Source organism: Nanorana parkeri, unplaced genomic scaffold, assembly GCF_000935625.1.
Source record: "Nanorana parkeri isolate BGI_ZX_2015 unplaced genomic scaffold, ASM93562v1 scaffold341, whole genome shotgun sequence".
NCBI lineage: Eukaryota > Metazoa > Chordata > Amphibia > Anura > Dicroglossidae > Nanorana > Nanorana parkeri.
The window spans coordinates 212,092-239,737 of record NW_017306609.1 but is presented as its reverse complement, the minus strand read 5'-3'; the positions used below and the strand labels follow the sequence as shown (position 1 = coordinate 239,737).

The window sequence follows — 27,646 nt, the reverse complement described above, 5'->3', positions numbered from 1 at the left end:
GCTCCCGAATGCCATTCGGGTCTGGGAGCCATATATATATATATATTACTAAAGCTCCCAGACCCGAATGGCATTCAGGAGCTCCCGAATGCAATTCGGAAATTCTGATTCCCGAATGCCATTCAGGTCTGGGAACCATATACATATATTATTAAAGCTGAGGCTCCCAGGCCAGAATGGCATTCGGAAGTTCCCCAATGCAATTCGGAAATTCAAATCCCGAATGCCATTTGGGTCTAGGAGCCTCAGCTTTAGTATTCTATGTATATACTGTATAAAGTATGGCTCCCATGTTGCCGTAATGAAAATTCGTGTTTAGACCCATTCGGATGCATTAACCGGAAAACACATCTGATTGGCCAGAATACTCAAATGTCCGATTCAGTTTAGTTTTTGAACGAAAATCGGACGGGATCCGAAATTCGGAAACGGAAATTCGTATTCGGACACATTCAGATGCATTGTGATGCAGAAATTCAGTTGTGTCCAAATGCCCGGATTTCTGAAAATCCGTATGTATTTTGATTCGAAATGAAACGTATGTCTAACACACACAGGGACCATGGGGGACAAAAGTAGCCACCCTCCAGAAGGAAGGACAGTGTCAGCACCAATTCAGAGATGATTTAAGGTTGAAATAAATTTTTGTTACCAGTTGAGGTACTTGAATGCATTTTTATAGTTTAACTCCTGAGTTTAGTGTCACTTTAAAACAGCTGGGAGAGGGTCTTTTCATGCAGCTTGTGGAATGCCAAAAAGCTGCATGTGCTGTTACAGAACAGTATGATGTAGTATTTAAAAAGTGCTGTTTAAAAAAAAATTAGAGAAAAATTACGTTCCCTTTAAAATTCTAACCAGACCCTTATCCAGACATGCAGCCTGGGTGGCCAAGAAAGGAAGGACAATGAGCGTGCATCCCCCCTTCCTGTTCCATACCTGGCAACATGCCTTTCAACGTTGCTGAGTGGCACCTTGTCCCAATGTTGAGAGACAAGGGCCTCTTTACTGTCCCCTAAAAACTATGTGGGGGTTTGTAGGGGAACTTATTGGTGACCCCACAATGTTAAAAAGCATGTGGCCTGGTATGGCACGGGAAGGGGAGGGGCCCACACTCACTGTAACTCCCTTCCCTGGCCACCCAGACTGCATGGCTGGATAAGGGTTTTTAGGTGAAACCCCATTGTTTTTTTTTTATGTGTGCTACCCCTTAATAAAACAGAAAAATCTGGCTTAGAATTCAAGCCATACCCTTATCCAGGCACACAGCCTGCATGATCAGGAAAGAAACGATAGTGAGTTTGTGCCCAACCCTCTCCCCCCTTCCTCAACATCATTGGGCGCAGGTTGTCATGGAAGCGTGGAAGGATCATCCAAAGTGCTTAACATATTGATGTTGGGTCTTTGTAAAGAAGGATTTGTCAGGTGTTGCTATATGGGTTAATAGATGGGTTATATGGTTTAATAGATGGGTCTGCTTTTTAAAACATCAAGAAAAGGGTGCTTCCTGGACAATGAGTGGCAATGAGTTCCATATTGTGGGTGCTGTCATTGAGTGCACAAGATCCAAAAGATTTTAAGACAACTCTGGGCACCTGTAATTTACCTTTTTCTAAAGAGCTGAGGGAGTGTTTGGGAGTATGGATAACTATTAGCTCTGTCATATAGGCAGGGCTCAAGTTATTTAAGTGAGTAGGCCAATATTTCAGGGTATCCTTCATTTAAATGAAAGTCGGAGTAGGATGTGAAGAACTGGGGTAATGTGCCTGTGACAACAAGACACCTGTTGCTCTTGGTCACAGGGTCACCATTGTCTGGTTTGAAGCACTAGTAGAGTTGTGTGTCATCTGCATAGCAATAGTATCAGGTAAGCAGGATAAGCCTATGGTGTTAGATGATGTTTTCCATTGGGATAATGTATACAGTAAATAAAATTGGTGAATGGAGCCCTATACCATCTGTAGGGTTATAGAAAGTGAGAAGACTGGGTGTATTCCTGCTGCTACCCTTTGTGATCTCTCTGACAAAAAGGAGTTGAAGCAGCCAAGGGCCAAGTAAATTCTTCCAAAATCTTCTAGTCAATAAAATGGATGGGTAGATTACAAATGACTTGTGCTAACCCTTGTTCTAAACTTTTCCTTTTCTATTTAAACAAACAAAAGAAGTTTGACCTATGGGTACATTTTAAATACATAACTTACTATTATAGGAAGCTATAAAACACTGAAGGTAAGAAAAATATCACACGATTGCAGTTGCATCGAACAGCAACCAATTCTTTTTTAATGTTTCCCCAAAATAAACCGTGAAATCTGATCTTATTGCTCACAATTCTAGATCTCTGCTTTTATTTCATTCTCATTTATTTTATTGTAATGCTAAGTCCCTGGAGCAGACAACAATGAAAGAAGAGTGATTACTGCAGCAGCACTGAGCCTGCAAGGCAGCAGAGAAAAGTTTTCAGAATGAGGACAATAGGTAATAAGGTTGATGTCAGATGGGCAGTTTTGCCGCTAGTGACCTATCGCCAGTGGCAGGCCTGCTAAGGCTACGGGCAGGATCTCTAAGAGGCTGCTTGCCTGTCCCTATGAAATCACTTATATCAGTTATCATGGGTCCCAAATGGAAAACAAGGTCAAGTATGTGACACTTGGTTCTCCTGAACCGAAGGGGTCCTGGGGCCGAAGCTAGCCGAAGGATCGGCCGAAGCTACGGCCAGATCCTTCGGCAGCTTTGTGAATAGACCCCTTGGTGTGAGTGACAGATGAGAGACTTGGAAATTGAGATTGCTTCTCATTAACCCAGGCACTGAAGTCCCTAAAGATGAGCAAGCAGGGGAGGTCTATGGCCAGCACAGTTATAATACTGGTTATTTACTGAAGAAAGTTTTTTCCATCACCTGGTGGTCAGTAGATAAATAAAATTTCACAGCTTCTTTCTCCAGTGAGTTGGGCCAATGGAGGTTAATTTTGGATGAAAATCACATTGCAGCAGTTTCCCCACCTTTGTTATCTTGTCTTGGGCAGTGAAAGACCAATGTGTACATAGAAAGAGCTATATGTATGTACCATGGGAAGGGTGTATTCTGACTGGGGAAAGACCACTCTATGTACCGGGGGTTGAAATCTCACTGTGGAAAGTTAATCTCTGTGCTGTAATTGGGATCTGACTGTGGAAATACCAATTTGTGTGCTGGAGGTATGATTTCCATTTAGTAGCAAAACATTCATGACAAATATTTTAAAATATTAACAGCCACACAAAAGCATAAAGATTTGCAAACGTGACTTTGCCTAGTGTTTTTTTTTTTATTCAAAGCGCTCTGTGACAGATCATGTAGTTATGATTTTACTAAGCAGTGCTGATGTATGTGCTATAAAGTGGAATATTAAATGCCTTTATACCAAACATCAGTCATATTTTGGGAAGACAGAGCCACACTGAGTGACTATAGCCAAGACTTCAGAAATCTATGCATACACCATGTTTTCACTCATATATCTTCTTGTTTTAGAATGAAGTCGAGCTGGGAGAGCTGCTTCTGTCGCTTAATTACCTGCCAAGTGCTGGAAGATTGAATGTGGATATTATCAGAGCAAAACAACTTCTTCAGACTGATATGAGCCAGGGATCTGGTAAGCCTTGCTTACTGATGTCTAGAGCTGTGAGTTTTTATTTCAGAACCAGCTGCAGAAAGTCGTATAAATATCTATATTTGTCTTTTACAAAATGTTATTGCAAAAAGCAATTAGTACAAGCAAAAATGTACAGAAATAGATACAGTTCAAAAAGAGGTTAATTGGTACCACTGGGTTGTAATAAAGTATATTTAGTCTGTTGCAGGTTTTGTCCATTAAAGAAGAAATAGTGACAAGGTCAAATATTATGTCCAGCCTCCAGATAGCATGAAGGGCAGGTCAAAGTGATGTTAAATTGATAATAAAGTTGAAAGCCTTTTAAGCTATTTCAAATGCTGATTACATCACTTAAAATGGATGCTTCTCCTTGATTTTTATAAGTTTTAGCTTCCTGGAGAATCTAGGGTGGCTCCTTTCCCTTGCATGGTCCTATGGAGCCACCCTTATGTGTGCAAACACAGGCACAGAAAGGCAAGCCACTCACCACACCCTGCTCCTTCTTCCTCTCTCTCGATTCCCCCTTCTCCTTGCTAGTAGATGGACATCTGCTGAAGACTGTGCTGTCCCTTGTGATCTTGTACTGGACAGGTAGTTCATGGAAGCAGAGCTGAGAGAGCTGGAGTCAGCTGTATGGAAACATATTGACTGTAAGTGATTGGGCAAACATTTTAAGAAGTACTTTGCTGGGCAATTTATATTTGCTTGCTCTGGATTCATTGGTGCAAACAAGTTTGAGAGTTTATTTCTGCTTTAAGATGGCAGTAGGCTGTTGGGCATAGGTATTGTTAGTGGTTATTTTAAAGAAGGGGATGAGAATGCAAGTGATAGGAGGGAGAGGAGAGAGGGAAAAATAAGCAGGTGGGGAGAGGACAGGGAGAAAAAGATGGGCTGAAGGGGGGAGTAGGTTTCCACTGCCTTCCCAGCTAATGAGGTGAGACCTTTCACTCTAATGTTATCTTCTGGATATCTTAAATGTAGAGAGACGTTTTATATTTAGGGCAACTGTAATCCATCCATGGTTGCCATATCTGCACAAAGATTTCATATTTTTCTAGGAGGATAGTAGTGAGCTTACTATTAGTGAAGATGTCATCAATCCTTTGCTTCCGTTCCTGAAAGTTAAGAATGGCTGGTTTCCATGCTGTGGTATATTTAGTTGGTAATGTACATTGTCTGACATCTAAAGTAGTTGGGATTCCCATGCTTTCATTTTAACATTGCCATTTAGAAAAGTTCGAATAAGATGGTAATTCATTGTCCATATTTGCTGGGCTACTGGATATCCTCACCAAATACAAACCATGGTGTCAGTTTTGAAGAAGGTAGAATGGTACTATGGAACATATTTTGAGATACTACTGTCACTTCATCAAGACTCTGTGATCTAAGAATGTTACAAATGTAATGTTAATTATGGATGCTTGTCAGATCTGTTAATACATTACAATGAAATTAATATTTTAAATGAACCTTATTTAATATTTTTTTTCTAGATCCTTTTGTGAAGATTCAGTTAGTTCATGGGTTAAAGTTAGCGAAAACCAAAAAGACATCTTGCATGAGAGGCACCATTGACCCTTTCTACAATGAGTCCTTTAGCTTCAAGGTCCCACAAGAAGAGCTGGAGAGTGCCAGCCTGGTATTTACAGGTTAGTAAGATAATTAGGTGTTCATTCTAACTAACTAAATAATGAATTAACTAACTACAGTAGTTAACTGTCATTAAAGTAAAATTATGGCCTCAGAAAAAAATGTTGTACAACACAAAAGTATAGATAAGTGTGCTACTCTGGTTCCCCCTTAGACCCCAGCAAGTTCCCCAAATTACTTGTTTGTTCCTGCCAGCCAAGTCTCCACCTTCCTGCTGTTTAACTGCTTCTGAATTTAGGTGAGCACTTGGATTACAGTGGGATGTGGTGACATAGTAGGGGACCTGGTTATCAACAATGGCACTGTTGGGTCTCCAGTTTCTGGCCATATATAACCCTTGGTGACTTTCAAGGAATATGCTCTGCACGTCAGCAGGGCAGCCATCAGAAATGTTGGGGCCCCTTACACGGCTTTATGCATGGGCCCCGCCACCCTACCAACACTGCACCTGTCCATTGGCTTTCCCTTTGAGTCCGCCCACTGTAACACTAATTAAAGTTGCAACACTATTACAACTTAATATATGAAACTGTAATGTGCATTCCAACGCACAGGCAACACTGACGCCGCTGGAGTGATGACGCACAAGAGACGCTGACGTCTGCCAACCCTCCCACCCAATGGACGCTGTTTAGTGTTTGCACAGCTGCTATCCTCTGCGCTGCCCCTCCCCCCCTCCTTGTGCCACCAGTCAGCCTCAGGCACCAGTCTGTCCTCTGCAAAGGCAGCAGCTCTGCTCCCGTCTTTCTTCAGTGCTTTTCGGTCGGCTAAAACATAAGCTGCGCCCTCTGAAAAACCTTCCTGCACATACAGGAAGGCATCAATTGCACGGAGAAGGAGGGAGCGGGACCGTACCAACTGGACTGTACATAATATTTTATAGCATATACTCCTTGGTTGGAGCCCGGGCCCCCCAAGCTGCTGGGGCCCCTTACTTGAATGCTGGCCGTACCCCCCTGATGGCGGCCCTGCACGTCAGCATCGGTACATGTAGCTCCAGCTGGGACACAGCTTATTGGCACAGATATTTTAAAGCTGAACTTTGGGATCCACCTTACAATGCTCCCAGCCACCCCCCCTCCCTAAGCACAGTTTATACCATGTATTTCTTCTTTGTTAAAAGAAGAGTGAATGAGCGACAAAATTAGTGTTCAGGCAGAGGCGTAACTAGAAACCCCAGGGCCCTGGTGCAAGAAACCATTGAGGCCCCCCCTCCCCCTCAATAAAAACATGATTTTGATACCTTTTTTTTTTCTTCTATGAAATGAAAAGTTTTTTTTTTGTTTTTTTTCAGGGCTAGTTCACACCAGCTCCAGTGTGTTCCGGCCGCGTTTTCTGCTCTGGAACGCACCAAAACACATGCAAACACATTAAAAAAAGCATGCAAACACCCTGGAACGCACTGAAAGCTCATTTTAGGCTACAAAAAAAAAACAGACCGGTACATGTCAAAAACGCAGCAAAACGCACTGCGCTACATATGCAGAAACTCATGCAGATCTGGTCCGAATTTGGTGTGAACAAGCCCTAATGGACTCAGGATCAGTAGTAGGGATGCACAGATACCAAGGTCACATACTTGGTATAAGTACAAATACAAATATAAGTATTGATACTTTTCCAGCTCCAAGACTAGACTAGAGAAAAACTCAAAAGTTAGGAGGCAGCTGTCATTTTCAAAGAGCATTGGCTACTGGGCTCCTCAGATTTGTGCATCCATGTCTTAATGTATGATTTGTTTTATATAGATATGTATTAGGGATGCACCAATACCAATTTTTCCAGACCAAGTACAAGTAGTCACAGATACAAATTATTGATACATTTTTGTTTCATGTCAGGTGACAGTTTTTCTAAAACACTAATGATTTCAGGACAGTGGTGGAGCGCCAGGGCCCAGTCGCAGCTGCAACCACTGCAACCCTGGTAGTTCTTGTGAAAATGCCAAGTATCGGCACTGGTAGCCGAACTGATGCCTGTGCATCCCTAATCAGTAGCTGTTCTTATATGGGTTATACTGCCACCTACAGTAGGGTTTGGACACTGGCAAACAGAAAAGCTGTTGGCCAGGCAGGTATAGCCCCTCCCACTCCTCCTCCTAATTGAATACACCATTCTGGTTGAGCATTGGTAGCTCCCACACTATTTGGTAATGTTAAATGCCACCATTACTACCATTACTCCCTTGTTCCGTCAGGTTCTGTGGAATTACATGCTGCATCATTAGCTTGAGTGTCACATGTCCTCACTCTCCACTCTGTTCTCCTTTTCTTCCTTCAGTGAGAGGTAACTTCCTCTTGCCTTTGTTCCTATACACAAGATACATGCAGTTCACATCCCAATTATTCCTTGCTGCTGCTTACATCTGGACATTAAACCTCTCCCATTTTTCAGCATTCAGTGCTGCTGTACTTTGGCATTTATTCATTGTCACAATTAAGGCACTGGAGCACCAGGAATCGTAAACTCTGGGTCTTGGGGAGCAGCATATAGGGACTCAATTAGGTATGGGCAGGAATATGGGTCTCTGAAGATGCAGGGACAGTGTGACCGCACAACAAACGCAGGTGTGCCAGAGTTGCAGGGTCTAAGGAGCCACCTGGTCTTCCCCAGAGCCACTGATGGTGTGGACAGCAAACAGCAAACAAAGAGATACACGGACAGAAAACATAGGGAATGAAAGAGTGCAGCAGGAAGGGAACACTGAAACCAACAAGACCAAACAAAGACACAAAATGCAAGGTATACTCAAGCGGAAATACCACAGAAAACAGAGAGGTCCAGCTACTAGCATGGAGACACGTTGCTCGAACGCTAAACCACAGGCGCACAAGCCTTATAACACCTAGGTTCAGGGCGGAGTAACCGGAAAACGAGCAGCTCGGACAGGATGCAAAACCCGGCGCCGGATCAAAGTACAAGGAACTGTGACATTCAGTCATGCAATGCTGTACTGAAATGAATTTTATACCCTTTTTTGGGGACAGATAGAGCTTTCTTTTGGTGGTATTTAATCACCACTGGGGTTTTTATTTTTTACTATATAAAAAAAAGTACCCTACATTTTGTAAAAAAACCTGTTTCCCTATGAAATGTTATGAAACATTTATTATCACCCCAATTTTTTGGTAAAATATAAAAGACGGGGTAAATAGACACCAAACTTGTCAAATCGCAGAAAACAGCCACACCCAAAATTGGCCCTAGGCAATGCTTTAAAAGATTTTACCGCTCATCAGTTTAATGTTATCAGTAATTAATGGCCCTAAAATTATTGCTCATACTATGACGTTCGTGGCGATATTTAACATGTGCAGCACAATAGGCGGAACCGTCGTTTTCCCACGTTGGCGCCTCTGATGCATGTATGCTTGTGTATGTGAGGGGGGCGGGGGACTTTTTAAAAAAAATTTTGTGTTATTTTACATATTTTTTTATTTGTGACAATTTTTTTAGCTTCTTTATTTTTTTATGCTTTAATTTTTTTAAAACTTTTTTTTTTTTACACTTAACTTTATTGCTATCAAATAGGGGACTAAGAAATCCCCTATGTGATAGCCAATTCATGACAGGTCCTCTTTATGCAGACATCAGGGGTGTCCAAGATCCCTAATGTCACCTAGGGACCCCCAGAGAAGCTGATGAAGCAGAGACCTGCTTCACCAGCTTCTCACCGTTGTTCTGTACCGGAGAGTGACACTGAATGCAGGAAGTGATGTAATATACATCACTTCCTGCATTCGGGGACCGAGAAGAGATCAAAGGGAGATTGTGTACTGAGCTCCCTTTGACCTCCACTGAGAGCGTCGCCATCCCGGTCCCAGCCCCATCAGGCACGGCGGATCTGGGAATTGGCAGCGAGGACGCAGCAATGACGGAGGTACGGGGGGCGCACACCGCAGCTCCTGCAAGCGATCGGGCGTCTCTAGAGACGCCCGCTCGCTTGAATGTAAACAGCCATCGCTGGCTGTTTACATTGCTAACAGTTCTCCACACGTGTGCGCGTTGAGAGGGGGCAGGGCGCCTCCCACTCCTACAAGACTCCCATCCGGCCGTTCAGGAACGGCCATGGACGAGAGGTGGTTAATTGCGACGGTCCAGGCAGCAGAGACCTGCTATAGCAGGCTGGAGTCTATTTATATTTTCTAGCCAACTCTTAGCTTTGTGGTGGAAGTGATTTACAGGTTTACAGATGCCCAATCACTTCTACCTAGGCTGCAAGGTGCTGTCCCTTCCTGACTTCCCCCACCATGTGTCCCAAACTTGGATGACCATGGCGGGTGTTGGCTGGTAAAGCGGACCTGCTCCCTATGTGATAACAATAAAGATAAATGTAGTAAAAAAAAAGCCACATTTTTTTAAAGCCCTCTGCCCCCACAAACATGCACATGTGAACATAAATCCATTCATCGTTTGCACCTATGTATAAAAGCGATGACTGCGCCACATGCATCACCTATGGACAATTTTGGATACCAAAGTTGTTTGACGTTTCACAGGCATACGCAATTTTGAGGCTTGAAATGTTTTGTATCTATTTCTTCAACACACCATCATCTTGTATATTTTACCATAATTGGGTATTATATTTTGTTTTGTGTGCTCTAAAATTGGTTTGAATGATTTTTGACTGAAAATTTGAGTTTGATAAACTGTTGCTCTAATATCGTGTGACATAAAAAATTGCAACTGCCACCATTTTAAAAATGGTAGCTAAAGGATTAAAAAGTATATGTTGGATCCTATGCATGAAGGGAGCAGTCCCATAGTATTGTGGTGCTCCAGCTTACGATCTGCTAACAATTATTGGGGGGGGGGGTGCACTGTTCCTAAAGCACCACACAGCGAAAGCCTGTTTTGTTGTCCCCTGTTTGAGTTAATTCACTGCTTGGAGTCACCAATAGCTCTGTTATGTTTGGTACCCCTCCCCTGCCTTACCCAGAGAGGGGTTTTCTGCAGCAATGCTATATTTTATAGGCTAACTTGCAACTTTGCTTGGTGAACGCAGAGGCTGTAAGTGTAGTTCTATGCCTCCACTTCCAGAATCCTTGTCTGACATTCCTGCAGCTGTAGTGGCCTCCATGCTTTCTGGTGTACTGTAGATGTACTGTCAGATGAAGCATCCCAGAGGTCCTTGTTAGATGAGTTTGTGTCTGTGTAGCCTCAGTCATCTGAAGCAACTTCCAGTCTAAAGGATACCATATCCGCTCTTAGTTTAATCAAGTTTTATTGAGATTTTAAAACAAGACAAAAGCGGGACCAAAATCCAGAGGACAATAGAAGTTGTACAATAGAAAACATGGAAGCATACAGGTACACAATCCAAACTATCATATATAGCGATTAATGCATTATGACCTAGGTTCCCCAGGTCAGAAGGGTGTGTTGGTCAATAGTGTTAAAGAGGAGAACATTTCAGGAGAAATAATAAGGGAGGAAGAAGAAAGAAAAGAGAAGATGAAAAGGAAGAAAGAAGGAAAGGGGGAAGATGAAGAGGAGAAAGAGGCAAGGGCATGCAAGGGCGTGGGTGTCCTCGACAGAGTCCAATGAAGCACAACTCACACATTAGCATATATACATCTTCTGTTCAAAAACAAAAATAAAAATCTCAGCTAGGATACAATTCTCAAATATGTTGAAGTAAGACCACGTCCACTACAAACGTGGCAAACAAAAGAAACCAGACATCTAAAAAGACATAGTCGCGCTCTTGAACGACTGTGGCGAAAAACTAGCTCTCTGCAAGATTTCACCTTGTACAAAGCTGCCCTCCTAAAATATAATTCCTTCCTCCGTGCTGCCAAACAGACTTATTTTGTTACTCTCATTAACACACTCTCATCCAAACCTCGTCAACTCTTTTACACTTTTAACTCTCTACCATGTCCCCCACCACCACCACCTACTAACTCGCTGACTGCCCAGGACATTGCCACTAATTTCAAAAACAAAATCGATACAATTCGGGATCAGATCGCCACTGTGCAGTCACCTTCCCCTATTCATGTTCCAGACCCACCATCACACTTGTTACTCTCCTCTTTTGACCCTGTCACAACAGAGGAGGTTACAAAGCTTCTCTCTGACACCCATCTCACCACTTGTCCCCTGGACCCTGTTCCCTCACCACTACTTCGGTCACCCTCATACTCTATCCTACACTCTCTTACTCACATTTTCAATCTCTCCCTCTCTACTGGAATCTTTCCCTCCCCTCTAAAGCATGCACTGGTCACCCCAATACCCAAAAAACAATCAATGGACCCTACCGACCTTAACAATCTCAGACCAATCTCCCTACTCCCATTCACCTCCAAACTCATAGAACGCCTTATCGACAGCCGCCTGAGCAGCCACCTCGCTGATAACAACCTTCTTGATCCCTTAGTTCCCTTAAGACTCATCTTTTCAGGGAAGCCTATCCCACCTCACCCTAACCACTGAACAATCACTTTCTCAAACAATCATCCCTGCGCAGCTACCTCCTGATGTATCACTTGCCCCTCCCTTTTAGACTGTAAGTCCTCACGGGCAGGGCCCTCCTTGCCATCTTGTCTTAAATTGTATTGTGACTGTAATGTCTTCCTTATATTGTAAAGCGCTGTGCAAACTATTGGCGCTATATAAATCCCGTATAATAATAATAAAAAAAGCATGTTAGTTCTTATACAAGCTGTGTGAGCCACATTCAAAATAGAACTTGTAGCTTCTACTAGTGTTGTTACCAGTCTTGTGTCCCCGAAAGGTCCTATGACTATAAAAACCTTTCAGGTATGCTCCATAGTTCAAAATGACAAATTATTCACTCCACATAAACGCTTTTCAGACCACTGCCTGTATGATGAGGATTTTCTGTGATGTACCCACTGTGGATCTTGTTTTATCATGCCTTAACCAAACATTGACTGACTGATTGTACCTGTTGAGGAATCTCCAATGTTCAAGGATCATACTGATACATGTTTGAAAACACTTTCCAAATCCTTATTATAGCTAGCAGGTCCTGCTATACAACTTGCCATAGCCATTATGTCAGTCTGTCAGACATTACGATAATGGACTGATGTCAAAGGTTACAGTTACAGTCCTTACTGACTCATAGAGCCCTTACTTAGTCGTAGAGCAATTAGAGCTTTTGCCTTCAGCATGTATAATCACAGTTGTTATTATTAATGTAAATAATAATTTATTAATTGCTGCACAGTGTATATATATATTTTGGTAATCTCTTCATTAAGAGGCTAAATATGTGATCCCCCTTAACCGCCTCACGGCCGGCAGTTGTGAAAAAGAAACGTCCATCCGGGAAACTTCCTGGAGGTAACAGGTATATACGGCCTGTTAGCCCAGCCCACTCGCGCGCATGAGCGGTAAACAACCGAAATGTAAAAACAGCAGTGATGCCTTTTTACATACAAGCGATCCGCCGGCTATAGAACCGGCGGATCGCTTGTATGGGGTGCCGATCGGAGCCCCCCCAGCGCCCCCCCTCCCGCTGGTCCCCGGGCTCTGCTGTGCCCGGTGCGAGCCCGGGACCAGCATGGTGGCTCTCTGACGGGATCAGAGGGAGGTCGGTACACAATCTCCGTGCAGTTCCCTCTCTGGTGTCAGAATGCGGAAGTGATGTATATTATATCACTTCCGCATTCTTGTGTCACTCTTCAGCTTCAGAAGCTGGAGAGAAGCTGAGGAAGCAGATCTCTGCTTCATCAGCTTCTTTGGGGGTCCCTAGGTGACATTAGGGGTCTTGGAGACCCCTGATGTCTCCATAAAGAGGACCTGTCACATATCTTTGCTATCACATAGGGGGGTTTCTTAGCCCCCCTATGTGATAATAATAAAGTTAAGTGGGAAAAAAAAGGAAAAGAAAATAAAGTTGCAAAAAAAAAATATTACACAAAAAAAGTTATACATGAAAAAGAATAACAAAAACACAAAAAAACTTTTTAAAGTCCCCACCCATACTTACACGCATGCAAACATTCGCGGGGGTGAGCATACGTGCGAAAATGACATTTGTGCCCATTACGCCTCACATGTTATATATCGCTGCGAACGTTGCAGTGAGAGCAATAATTCTAGGGTCATTAATCACTGATAACACTAAACTGATGAGCGGTAAAAGCTTTTAGAGCGTCCGCCTATGGTCAATTTTGGGTATGGTAGTTTTTGAGATTTCGCGGGTGCGTGCAATTTTAAAGCTTAACATGTTTGGTGTCTATTTACCCGACATGAGCCCGTCTTTTATATTTTACCAAAAAATTGGGTAACAATAAATGTATTATAACTTAATGTAATATAAAAACTTTTTTTTTCACAATTTTCAGTAATTGTTCTTTAATATAATAAAAAATAAAAACCCCACTGGTGATTAAATGCCACCAAAAGAAATCTCTATCTGTCCCCCCAAAAATGGTATCAAATTAATTTCAGTACAGTGTTGCATGACAGAATAAATGTCAGTCAAAGTACCGCAGTGCTGAATACTGAAAAATGGCCTGGCCAGGTAGGGGGTGTAAACACCTGGTCAGCAAGTGGTTAAAGCAGTTATATTACCAATGACACAATTACAAAGATTACAACATGAAGGAATACTGTAGGACACCCCTAGGTATATATCTAATGTATTAGCTCTGTGTCTGTTAGGATCCAGAGCGCCTCCAGGTGGTGCTGGAGCAGGGGCGGACTGACAACACATGGTGCCCCCGGGCAATACATGGTTATGGGGCCCCCTTGTGCTCCGCCCATATACAAGCCCCTCCCACAAGCCCCACCTGTATAAACATTCTTGTGTCACAGATCAGGCAGGCACAGCCCTCTAATCGGCTCGGCTCAGTAGATCGGGAAGGCTCAGTAGATCGGGAAGTAAGCAAACACATACCGGCGTTCGCTCACCTCTCGATCCTGTCACGGCTCTCTGCCGTGACAGGGGAGGGGCTGGATTCCCCCGCTCCGATCTGTCTCAGTATACCGCGAGCAGCAGCTTGCGGTATACTGCGGCGTCTCAGTAGCTCGCGGTATACTGAGCCTAGGGTGACGGGAGGACGCTAGTTTGTGAACTCCCGTTACCCTAAGGAGAACTATGGGGAAAAGCCTTAACCCCATAGTTCTCCTTTAAAATGAAATCTGTTATCAAACTTACCAGTTCTTTTTTGAAACAGTCCCCCTGAGAATTCTCTCTCCCCAAGCCTGTCGTCTGCAGTCAGTAGCGGACAAAGGGCCCTGGTGCAAGATTATTTTTGGGCCCCCCCCAAAAGAAAAACCCCCCACAAACCCCCCTAACCCATATACCCTTTAGCAACCACAAAAAAAAAGTTGGAAAAATGGCATTGCTGTATGAAGTACTGCTGAAATTTGTAGTCCTCTATAGAGGGTGCCATTCTGCATTGCTGAATGGGACCTGCTATATAGAATAGGGATGCACAGATACTTTTCGAGTACCAGTGCAGATACTTGGCATTTTCATGAGAACTCCCGGGGGTTGCAGCGGTTGCACCCGGGACCGGGCTCTGGCGCTCCACCACTGTCCTGAAATCATTAGTCTGTATTGTTTTAGAAAAACTGTCAAATGACAATAAACAAAAATGTATCAGTACTCATACTTGTAAGTACTCGGCAAGTACCAGTACTCGTACTCGCAAAACTGGCATCTGTGCATCACTTTATTTATATTTATAAAAACAAAATCGTACATTAAAACAGAGATGTACAAATCCCAGGAGCTCCGTGTGCTCCTTACACATGACATCCGCCTCCTAACTTTTGAATTTTTCTCTAGTGTAGTCTTGGAGCTCAAAAGTATCGGTAATTGTACTTGTACGTGTACCAAGTACTGTACTTGGTATCTATGCAACCCTAATATAGAACTACAAATACCAGCTGTACTTTATACAGCAATGCCATCAATTGGGCTAAAAAAAAAAAAAGTTTTATTTATTAACTTACCTTCACCTCCTCTGGCTGTTTCCTGGTGGGGGAGGCTGCAGAAAACCACCGGTGTGTGGTGTGTGTCCATCTCAGCGCGCCCGTGTACTTAGGTGGCTGTCTGCTGGGTCCTCACGGCCGAGGCTCAGGGCTGCCCCCTGCAGTGCCTGCAGGCTTCTTTTTTATTCTCAGCTCCCTCCACAGTTTTCGGCTGTTTTCGTGTTTGGTCTGCCTGTGTTTGGTCTGTTTGGTCGTGTTTGGTCTGCCTGCGGAGGTGTGGGGTCACCTGTGCCAGTATCCCTGACAGTGTCACATGCTGTTCAGATTAGACTTTTTCCCGTATTTTTTATAAAATATACTATTGGCTACTGATAATGATTGGATACTAATGGCTGTGCAAATTGCTGACAATAAATGTTGGCTGCAAGGCACCTTTCAGACTGCTGTGTGTCAAAGAAGGTGATTAAATTTTAGCTGATGAGCCGTTTCATGCAACAGGCAGAACACACTGTGACTGTTTTTCTTCTGCTTTCCTACAGTAGCAGATGTTACCAGGGCTGCAAAGAAGCATGCATTCATAATACGAATGTGTTTGCAAACAATATAAACAGTAACAGGGTTATTCACAAAAGGGTAACGAGTTTGGAGAAGACAGGAGAAGTGAACAATCTAGGACAACATAGCAGAACTGGAAAGTGAGCTGAATTGGAGAATCTTTCCAAATCAGCTATTTTCTCCTAGATTGTTCACTTCCCCTGCCTGTTAATTCATTCTTTCTAAAATCTGTAGAACAAAACCTATAATTAAGAGCATATTAATATTCACACAATATAAACTGTAAAACTAAAACAGCGAGAATAACTGCAATTTATTAGTTCTTCCAGTATTAAATATTTGGCTGAGCTGCCAATACATTCCTTATAGCTTCCTAATTATAGTGAAATTATGAAGCTGAGCAAAAAGGCATGTAAAGGAAAAGTAAAATGATTTTTGGTCAATGTCATTTCACACCAACATCTTCATACACAAATATGTGTGTTGTCCTATTGGTCAGTTGCTTTATAATTCCATTCAACCATGTGATGGAATCCATGTCTTGTGATCCATGCCATACAGTGCAGTGTAGTATAGAACATGCACTAACCTAGGAATGGATAATGAATGTTCAGCAGTGCACTGATGGCCATCACTCTACTCCAGTCAGGCAACAGTATGTCAGAGAGCAAAGTGCAGTAAAACCTGGTTGGTAAACAGTGCTGTTTACTAACTTTAGGTCAATCATTTAATGTGTTTAATTAATCCATAACTGTATTATATGGTTACTTTTATTTGAGGGGCAATTGACAACCCACAGGCAAAGATGGATTAAAGGGCTGGCTAAACTAGCTCATTCTTGGATTTTAACCTTAATGGTTTTCAACTTTTAACTTGTGGAAACCCTGTGCACATTCCCCCTCACTGCTTTTTGATTGGGGTGTTTTTATTAATAAAGTTACTCAAACAGTTAATTATTTGCAAAGATGATTAAGCAGGTTTGAGGCTACAGCCACTCTGAGTTGCCTGGCTTTTCCAGCAGCCTGGAAACCCATTCATGCTTTGTTTTTGGATGCTGGAAATGCTTAGTGAAGAGTGGTGTACAGTGGAGGTGTATGTACTTGGTTGAGTTAACCTAGGAAAAGTAATATTCTTATGCTTGACTGTTCAGTGATTACTTTGTGATGGGAATAACTGCAAAACATAATAACTAAATTTCCTTCTTCATGTTCAGCATGTTATGCTCTTGATCATTAGCCTCTTTCATGTGCTAAAACATTTTTCTCTCCAGTGAAAAGTTTCAAAGAAAAGCACTGATCGTTGGTGATAGCAAACCATGTATTCGTGCTAATGTAGCAAAATCTTACATTTGAAAGCCCCTCACCAGCTGAGCATTTTAAAAGGATTCCTGGAATGAGAGAGCCCTGCTGCCAGTGAAGTACTCACATTGCTTGCCAGAATGGGGCACTAGAAGTAAAAATACAGTTCTTCATATTAATGGTTTTATTGTGTGTTGCACAGGGTGATTAAAGCCTTGTGTTCTATTCACCTTTTCCTAATGCAGTTCTCCCTTTAGTGAAGGAAATACATCATGTATTTCATGCTGCTCGCCTTTATAAATTCTTATTAAATATTTAACAGCAACCTGAGGCTTAGCAGAATTCATTATTTCTGTGTTGCGGGTTATAGCTGGCCTGATTCCCTAGCTTTGCATCTGAAGTACAATATATATTTATTTCCAGTGACTTTTGTATAACACATTAGGATGTATTTGGATAGGTGTTTTTTAACAATATGTTAGAGCAAATGTATAATCAAGATTTTCAAATTAAAGTTCAGATAAAGTAATATCTAAAATGCAGCCCAAATACAAATAAACTAATATAAAATGATGTCAATAAACCGTTGTGTTGTATATGATATTTGTGTAAAACCTCTGACACATGGCAGTCATATATGCCAGTCTTTCCGTTCAGCTTTAATTGACAGTAGATTTAATGGGATTGTGATCCATGATGCACCAAACATTTTCGTTTTATACACATATAAATCAGCAACCAAAAGTTTTGCGAGGAAGACACATAGTCAACCAGTCAGCAGTAGAAATTGGATCAGTGGTTGCAACTGAAGGCTGCCAGTGTATACAGGCATCTTTGAAGTTGAGTTCTTTGTCTATAGAAGAAAACCATAACAAGTATGCTCTTTAAAGTGAATCTGTGCTTTGCCCATGCAGGACAAAGATACAGTTTCAATTAACTGCTGGCCTCTTTTATGTATGCTCACCTTCCTTTAATTCCCCTTCCACTCCATATCCCCTTAGGGGTAAAGGAAACAAGCCCTGTTTAAGCCCTCTGTCAATCTGGTTGTAGCTTACAGAGAGCTAAGGACTTTCTCCCTGCTACCTGTCTGACATTATTCAAGTCTGGTAATTGGCCACTTAGCTCCTTTATACCTTGAGGTACCCGTTATATCTCTTCCTCTCCAGGCAGGCATAGGGAGTGGTGGGGGGCAGAAAGGATGGTGACTATATGCTGCAGGAGATTGTTTACATGTATACCTAATGTAAACCCAGTCACTAAAACCTCAAATAAGCTTTAACCTGAATGTAATTGAATGAATGTCATTTTAAAAGTTATTTTCTATATTTTTAAATTTCAAGCTTTCATTAAAAATCTGGTTAAACTACCATAAAGGTCCTTGTTGTGGCACTTTCTGTTATATGTCCCTGTCTCTCAAATTTCCCCCTACATTCTCATGCGGTCACTCAGCTCCCAAACGTGACAGCTCCCAAAAGAGGCCATGCCAACATGCAGGTATGATGCACTGTTGTCATTAGGGATGTCCCAATACCAGTTTTTCAAGACCAAGTACAAGTACTTCCCCTCATGTACTTGCCGATACCAATTACCAATACTTTTTCTTTAAAGGACTGTTGACTTTAAATGATCCATAGTACAACTACATGTTATGTACTATGGATCATGATTTAACCTATTCATATTAGCAGGGGAGAATTGTAAATCTATTGTTGCAGTGTAGTGGAGGTGTGTGTGGTATATGTACTACATATACAGTACACACTTACAGTAGCAATAGATTTACAGGAAGCCCTGTTCCCCTCACACACAGTTTCACTCATATCCCTGTTGCCTCACGTGGTGCCTCTTGTAGTCGGCGCTGGGCAGGATCGCTGCATCGCGTCTCGGTGTTCAGCTTGTGGGAGGCGCTCACAATTCTGCCCTGCTAACATGAATAGGTTAAATCATGATCCATAGTACATAAACAGCACACACGTCCAGTACACTGCAGTAATAGAGTTACAATTATACCCTACTTTGGATCATTTAACCTATTCATGTTAGCAGGTCAAAATCTATTGTTGCAGTGATTTGGCAATGTGTACTGTACATACAGTACATATAGAATACACTGCAGCAATAGATTTACAATTCTGCACTGCTAACATGAATGGGTTAAATGATCCATAGTACAACTACGTGTTATGTACTATTATGTACTATGGATTATTTACCCATTCATATTAGCAGGTGATAATTGTAAATCTATTGTTGCAGTGTATTCTATATGTAGTACATGTACAGTACATATAGAATACACTGCATTAATATATTCTTGTTGTTCACACAAAACACTAAACATCCCACTTAAGCCCAGGCCTTCACTTACTGTTGCCTCGATCGCGGTGCAGAACGATTTTCCTCACATGTGAGGACGTAGTCAGGGCTGAGCTGAAGAGGAGCGTCGCGTCACTGCTGCTCCGGTGGGCGGCGCTCCGAGTGGGGTCCTCTGGGCAGTCGCCCGCCACCTAAATTAGGACCCCACCTGGAGCGCCGCCCACCGAAGCAGCAGTGACGAGACGCTCGGCAAGGTCAGTAAAGAGGAAAAAACATAGCGCAATTGTATATGATACATAGTGCATTAGTAAACTGAATGTCATGCTTCCTGGCCAGACCATTTTTCAGTATTCAGCGCTGCGATACTTTGACTGACATTTATTCAGCCATGCAACGCTGTACTGAAATTAATTTCATAACATTTTTGGGGGCACATAGAGCTTTCTTTTGGTGGTATTTAATCACCACTGGGGGTTTTATTTTTTACTATAAAACAAAAAAAGTACCAAACATTCTGAAGAAAAAAAAATAACAGTTTTCCTACGTTATGTTTTAAAACATTTATTATTACCCACATTTTTGGTAAAATATAAAAAATGGGGTCACGTCGGGTAAATAAATGTCCAAGGACCTGTAGCACACCTTACCGGACTTCCCATGTGGAAAAATGGGTGCTCGTAATGACTACGGATGGCGCCGTATCAGATAAAATGTTGTATGGATGTCACCAGCACTCCAAGTATGACAGAATACGTCAAGATTTTAGTGAATCTTCATTTTATTTTTGAAGTCACTTAAAGTGGAAACGTCGGGTAAACAGACACCAAACATGTCAAGCTTTAAAATTGTATGCGCATAATCAACTACGTTTCTCTGATTGGCATGTCACAAACAACCCACACTATGTCTTCCTATAACCATATGATTGCATCGTCTCACAATTCCCTGAAATGAACACCAAGATGACTTTGTGACCTCAAAGGAACTCCACATTGTGCATTCTACTTGAGCAACCCCTTTGTACCAGCCCCATACCCCCATAGACACTTTAGAACATATGCACCTGCTCCTTCTTTTCTCTCTTGTGGTCCTGCAAGTTCAAACCATATAACCATTCGAGCACCCAACTGGGGATGGATGGACAGATTACATCTAATTCTCTTGTTCCATTATGGTGCAAGTCTAATTTGGACTCCTAAATGTAAACGGTTTTAACAACCCTAAAAAATAACAGATTATGTATTATATGCATAACCTGCAAACAAAGTCTCTTGCAAGAGACTAACTTCAAGACCTCCTCAGTCCCCTCCATGCCTACTAAACATTTCAAATAAAAAAACAAAAAACAAACGTGAGGGCGCAAGGCTAGGGGGACTATGAAACTGATTGTAACAAAGTGGGGGAAGCAAGAGGAGATGGTTCACTTACTTTTAAGTGGGTCTCGGGACCAGATGGATGTGACAGTGTGTCCGTGTCCCCGCTGAAGCAATGTGAAGTGCCAGTGATGTGAGGACTGACGTCAGGCTGGGCTGCAGCTGCGGGTGGAGGAACTCGGGCTGTGAGATGGACGTGTCTGGGCCAGTGTCCGTGCCGTGGTAATGATGCAGGATGGAGAGCAACGGGAGCAACGCGTTTCGAGGATGTTACCTCTTTGTCAAGCTCATCAGGAATGGACACCATTCCTAATGAGCTTGACAATGGACACCATTCCTAATGAGCTTGACAAAGAGGTAACATCCTCGAAACGCATTGCTCCGGAGCTCTCACCCACTACCTCACCAACCTGATCCTTCCTCACCTTACCACCATCCCGGCCGATTCTCCATCCTGCATCATTACCACGGCACGGACACTGGCCCAGACACGTCCATCTCACAGCCCAAGTTCCTCCACCCGCAGCTGCAGCCCAGCCTGACGTCAGTCCTCACATCACTGCAGGCACTCCTCCTGTCTCCTAGGGCTGCAGGCGAGGTAGAGCTACAGCACCCTATTCCCTTGGCCCAATCCGAGAGCGCTGTTCGTATTATTTGTATAAACATTTCAAATATGGTTCTTAAGTAATGACCCTCTAAGAATAAAGGGAGGGATAGCATTTTGGCATTCACAGCTCTCTTCCATTTCAGGTACTACAAAAAACCTGTGTCTCAGAAGGCAGATACATATTTGTGAAACATCAGATATATAACCAAACGTTCACACTAGCAAGCATGTATTTACCCAGACATTGCCAGCTGCAATTGACACCACAATTGGGAGGGTAATAGACACGGACTTGGGAGAGTAATAGACACGGATTTAGACATTATAACATTACAGGAGGACCTGGATAAAATAGGGGATTGGGCATTAATGTGGCGGATGAGGTTTAATGTCGATAAATGCAAAGTAATGCACTTTGGAATAAAAAATAAACAAATGGGTTATACAATTATGGGTATGCCGCTAGGGAAGTCAGAAATGGAGAAGGATTTGGGGGTCATTGTAGACCACAAACTGAAAGGTAGTTTGCAGTGCCAGGCTGCTGTAAACAAAGCTAGCAGGGTCTTGTCCTGTATTAAAAAGGGGATGTATTGCAGGGACAAGTCTATAATTTTGCCACTTTATAGATCATTGGTTCGACCTCATCTGGAGTACGCGGTCCAGTTCTGGTCACCAGTACTAAGAAAAGATGTCCTTGAGTTGGAAAAAGTCCAGCGGAGGGCAACCAAACTAATTAGGGGTATGGAGGACCAGAGCTACGAGACAAGGCTACTAAATTTAAACATGTTCACATTGGAGGTGAGGAGATTAAGGGGGGATATGATCTCCATGTACAAAATGTTCAATGGTGGCAGCAACATTAGCGATAAACTGTTTAAAATTAACTCCATTACAAAAACTAGAGGCCACCACCTAAAATTGGTGGAAAAAAAATTCCAGCACAAGGGGCGAAGGGGGTTCTTCACAGTAAGATCAGTTAGGGTCTGGAACTCACTGCCACAGACAGTGATTTCAGCAAAGAATGTGGAATTGTTCAAGAAACTTTTGGACGATTTCTTAAGGGACCGTAATATACAGGGGTACAGGTACTCCTAGAATGAGATCCTAATAGGTTGGACTTGATGGACTAATGTCTTTATTCAACCTCAAATACTATGTAACTATGTAACTATGTAATTGCATAACAAATCTCCCAAGGGGATTATCCTTCTCCCAGCACCTCAGCCAGGAAATCACAGATTCCTCTCTCCAGCTTAAACAAGCTTAAACCCAAATTTATCTTACTACAATTGATATTGGGGTCCTACATCCCAGTGGCAGGGATTAAAGCTTCTACTCTGCGGCTCATTCATATAGCAAGATAGCCTTTTTTATTTCCTCACATAATATATATTAGACTGGTATCTCAGAGCAACCATAGGTCCAAAAATCTGGTCTGACCACTTCTTTCTTTCTGTCCTCATCCCCAACATTCTAAAACCCCTTTTTACATTACAGTTGTTACAATATATACAAATAACTGTCTTGATCAAAACTGTTTAAAAATAACATTTTAGCCTTTAGTATTCATAACTCTGAGTAATAGGGAGGCATTGGCAATGAGAGGAGTAGAGCCAAACTTGACTTTTACAGTAAAAGTCAATATCTGCATCTAATTTTATCTGCCCATATCTCTGGATCTAAAGATCTTTTGATTCTTAGTTTTCAGTGAGAGTATCCTGAGATTATGCATTTTCCAGCAATGTTTAGTTGGCCCAGGTTTCTAACAGGATTACTTTACACTATCTACTAATAAAATACAACCATTATTCCTTCCTTGAAACTTTGAATGATGAATACAAGAAACAAAACATTTTTTTCTAAGACGGAATGAATACAGTATTTGTTAAGATACTAAATTCTCAAATAAATTACCTTATTACTCAGCTTCAAATATATAATCAATAATCAATTACTGTACTTTTAGTTGCTAAAGATACAGATAATATTATGGTGACCTAATTAACAAGTGAATCTCTGAGATTTAAGGGAAACATCCAAATTCATGAGATAAAAGGATCAGTTCAATACATTATAATGATCAGGATAATGCATAGCAACCATTTTTGTTTTAGCAACAAGAGGCAATGGCAGCTAAATATAGTCAAGAAATATTGCAAAAAAAAGAAATATGGGCCACACAAAAGAGTGAGGTCACATGTTAAGTCTAAACCAGGACAAGGAAAAAACGAGCCTCCGTGTAAAAGCACCCCTCAGAATAAAATATATGAGTTCTGGTTTACCGGCCAAAGGATTTGTATTTCTTTCTTTCCAGTCCTTAGATTTTCTCAGCTCTGTCACAGTGTACAACCTTGTCTAGCAGAGGAAGGGACACAATCTTTCTGTGCTGTAATTTTACTTTGACTTACAGGTACCATCCCAGCTGCAAATTGATGCACTCCTCTCTTCAGCACTCTGTCCTCTATCACCATGCTTCTTGCACTGCAGCACACCAAATTGGCTGCTTGTACACATACAACTTAAAGTAGAGCAGGGCAAAGCAACAGGTTCACTTTAATGGCTGCCCCACTAGCAGCTTATGGTTACCTTCTCCCCATCACCTGCTACCCACTTGAGCTTACACAGGACTGATGACTCTCCTTCCACTGTTGTGTTATAGAGTGGCTTATTCCTAAAGATCACCACACACATGGGAGGAAGAACAGTAAGTCACATGCTCCTGATATCCAAAAGTCCCCAGTATTTTCTATCACTCCTGGTGGCCCAAAAGAGCAACACAGGCATTATAGCTTAGAGAACTGAGCCTGCAGGCATTAACAGTATTAAGATAATTTGTCTTTTTACACTGTGGTTGTATGAAATAACATGCAAATAATGCCAAATAACCTGATGTATAAACATTTTGAACTTTTTGTAGGCTTTACCAAAAATTTGCATGTTTGCTTCTCCAGGCTGCAGGGGTCACTGTTGTTAAGGAAATAAGGTTTTTGCTACAATGTAAAGTAGGGAGTGTACAGCTTGTATATCAGTGTACATTTGCTGTCCCCTCAAAATAACTCAACACACAGCACAGCCGTTAATGTCTAAACCGCTGGCAACAAAAGTGAGTACACAAAATGTCCAAATTGGGCCCAATTAGCCATTTTCCCTCCCTGGTGTCATGTGACTCGTTAGTGTTACGAGGCCTCAGGTGTGAATGGGGAGCAGGTGTGTTAAATTTGGTGTTATCGCTCTCACTCTCTCATACTGGTCACTGGAAGTTCAACATGGCACCTCATGGCAAAGAACTCTCTCAGGATCTGAAAAAAAGAATTGTTGCTCTACATAAAGAGAGGCCTAGGCTATAAGAAGATTGCCAAGACCCTGAAACTGAGCTGCAGCACAGTGGCAGCATACAGCGGTTTAACAGGACAGGTTCCACTTAGAACATGCCTCGCTATGGTCGACCAAAGAGGTTGAGTGCACGTGCTCAGCGTCATAACCAGAAGTTGTCTTTGGCAAATAGACGTATGAGTGCTGCCAGCATTGCTACAGAGATTGAAGGGGTGGGGAGGTCAGCCTGTCAGTGCTCAGACCATACGCCGCACACTGCATCAAATTGGTCTGCATGGCTGTCGTCCCAGAAGGAAGCCTCTTCTAAAGATGGTGCACAAGAAAGCCCGCAAACAGTTTGCTGAAGACAAGCAGACTAAGGACATGCATTACTGGAACCATGTCCTCTGGTCTGATGAGACCAAGATAAACTTATTTGGTTCAGATGGTGTCAAGCGTGTGTGGCGGTAATCAAGTGAGGAGTACAAAGACAAGTGTGTCTTGCCTACAGTCAAGCATGGTGGTGGGAGTGTCATGGTCTGGGGCTCCGGGTGCTCCCGGCACTGGGGAGCTACAGTTCATTCAGGGAACCATGAATGCCAACATGTACTGTGAGGTACTGAAGCAGAGCATGATCCCCTCCCTTCAGAGACTGGGCAGTATTCCAACATGATAACGACCCCAAACACACCTCCAAGATGACCACTGCCTTGCTAAAGAAGCTGAGGGTAAAGGTGATGGACTGGCCAAGCATGTCTCCAGACCTAAACCCTACTGAGCATCTGTGGGGCATCCTCAAATGGAAGGTGGAGGAGCGCAAGGTCTCTAACATCCACAAGCTCTGTGATGTCGTCATGGAGGAGTGGAAGAGGAATCCAGTGGCAACCTGTGGAGCTCTGGTGAACTCCATGCCCAAGACGGTTAAGGCAGTGCTGGAAAATAATGGTGGCCACAAAAAATATTGACACTTTTGGCCCAATTTGGACATTTTCACTTAGGGGTGTACTCACGTTTGTTGCCAGCGGTTTAGACATCAATGGCTGTGTGTTGAGTTATTTTGAGGGGACAGCAAATGTACACTGATATACAAGCTGTACACTCATTACTTTACATTGTAGCAAAGTGTCATTTCTTCAGTGTCGTTACATGAAATTAAATAATAAAATATTTACAAAAATGTGAGGGGTGTACTCACTTCTGTGAGATACTTTATGTGTGTGTGTTTTATTGATTTTTACACTCACTTAGAAAATAAATGTAAAGTTATTGTAAATGTCTAGCGGTGCTACACATGCTGCAACACTCATTTTAAAATTTAAAGAATCTGTAATGCAGACCATGCCTGGGGGGCTATTAAGAGAGTAGCCATTCCCCGACTCATAAAGTAAACTAGTTCCAGCCAGGGCAGTTCCAGAATTAGTATTTATGGGGGTATGCTGATTAAGTTGTCTAACAAAAGAGTTTTGCTTCTTGATATTTTTCCTTGAACAAATGAGCTTAAAATCTTCAAATTTTATTGGTCCATACCTTTTTTTTTAATGCAAAATTTTGATTGGCCACCTGCATAAAAATAAGGTAAAAGTTGATCCTACTAATGATAATAGTGTCTTTTACATAACTGATCAGTTGCGGGCTGTAATTTCCCCAACAATGTAATATCTAACCAATGTATAAGGGGCTAAAATAGCCTCTAATACCCTGTTTCCCCAAAAATAAGACCTACCCCGAAAATAAGACCTAGTACTATTTTTGGGAATTGCTAAAATATAAGACCTACCCCGAAAATAAGACCTAGTTGTGACCATTCCCAGGGCCGACGGTGGCATAAGGGGGGAACTTGAAGAGCCGCGGGAGAGAATTAGCGGTGCCAATGAAGCCAGCTCTAGAGGTAGCAAGGCGGGACCGGAGGGAGCAGAGCCACATAAGCCGATGCTTCCTCTACAGCGCCGGCTCCTGTCACAGGCGGAGTGATACCAAATGCACTCCGCCTGTGAGGAATCGATAGTGAAAGGCGCTCCCCTCATTCTAACCAGCGATTGGTTACCAAATTGCTCTTGGAAAGGTACGGCACCCCTGATTGCCCTGATCACCATATTCTTAACTTTGCCAGTTTGGATGATTTAAATTTGGATTTGCGTTAACTTTGGATTGTTGTACTTTAAAAAAAAAAATAAGACCTACCCCGAAAATAAGACCTAGTGTGTTTTTTTTTGAGCCAAAAAAAATATAAGACAGTGTCTTATTTTCGGGGAAACATGGTATTGTAATGTCTTCTAGTAAAAAGTCAGTGACAGCCTATAATGGCACCTTTTTTAAAATTCATAGTTGCTACGCACTGATGCTTCATGTTTCCTCAAATAAAATATTCTTTTATATTGTAGTTCACTGCTGCTTCATGTCTCTACTAAAAATAGCACATTTTATCTTGTTGGCCAGAGGTGCCTCATATCTTACTAAAATTAGTCACTTTTTACACTGTTAGTCAGTGGTGCCTTCTATCTCCCCTATTAATAGCCTCATTAACAGACATGTCAGTAGCTCCCTTTAATCCCCTCAGATAATAGCCCTCTTTTACACTGGTGGTAATTAGCATCTCATGTCCTCTTAATGAAGCTAGATTTCATTAATTAGTACCATTGTCACTGACTATAGGCGGGGTTCCATTGATGTAGCGCAGGCAGGTGGCTCTGATGGTTCTGCCTGTGACCTTAAAATCAAACTTAAAGTCAATTTCCACCTTTTTAAGTGATTAGCTTTTATTGTGGTAATGTAAAGGTGCAGTAGTGATGTATATTTGTTTACATTTTTATGACTCACATTGCAGGCTTTCTTAATTTTTCCAGTGAAGTTTTTATTAGGCCTGAATCCTACAAATTCAACATTTTCTCCAGAGGAAACTCAGTCTGACACCGGAGTAGGATTATATAGCAGCCTGTAAACTGCTGCCCCCCTCCCTGTGATTCTACTTCCACTATA

General features: G+C 42.2%; 1 protein-coding gene across 2 annotated transcripts in view; it reads left to right on the top strand.

Annotated features, from left to right (window-relative positions):
• The window catches only part of SYT17 (synaptotagmin 17), a 128,690-nt gene that overhangs the window by 76,699 nt on the left and 24,345 nt on the right, over window positions 1-27,646 (top strand). For both annotated transcript variants that reach the window (XM_018558467.1, XM_018558468.1), the window contains exons 6-7: window positions 3,512-3,632; window positions 5,129-5,284. In XM_018558467.1, coding sequence (XP_018413969.1) covers window positions 3,512-3,632; window positions 5,129-5,284 — 277 coding nt within the window. The remainder of the gene's footprint in view (window positions 1-3,511; window positions 3,633-5,128; window positions 5,285-27,646) is intronic.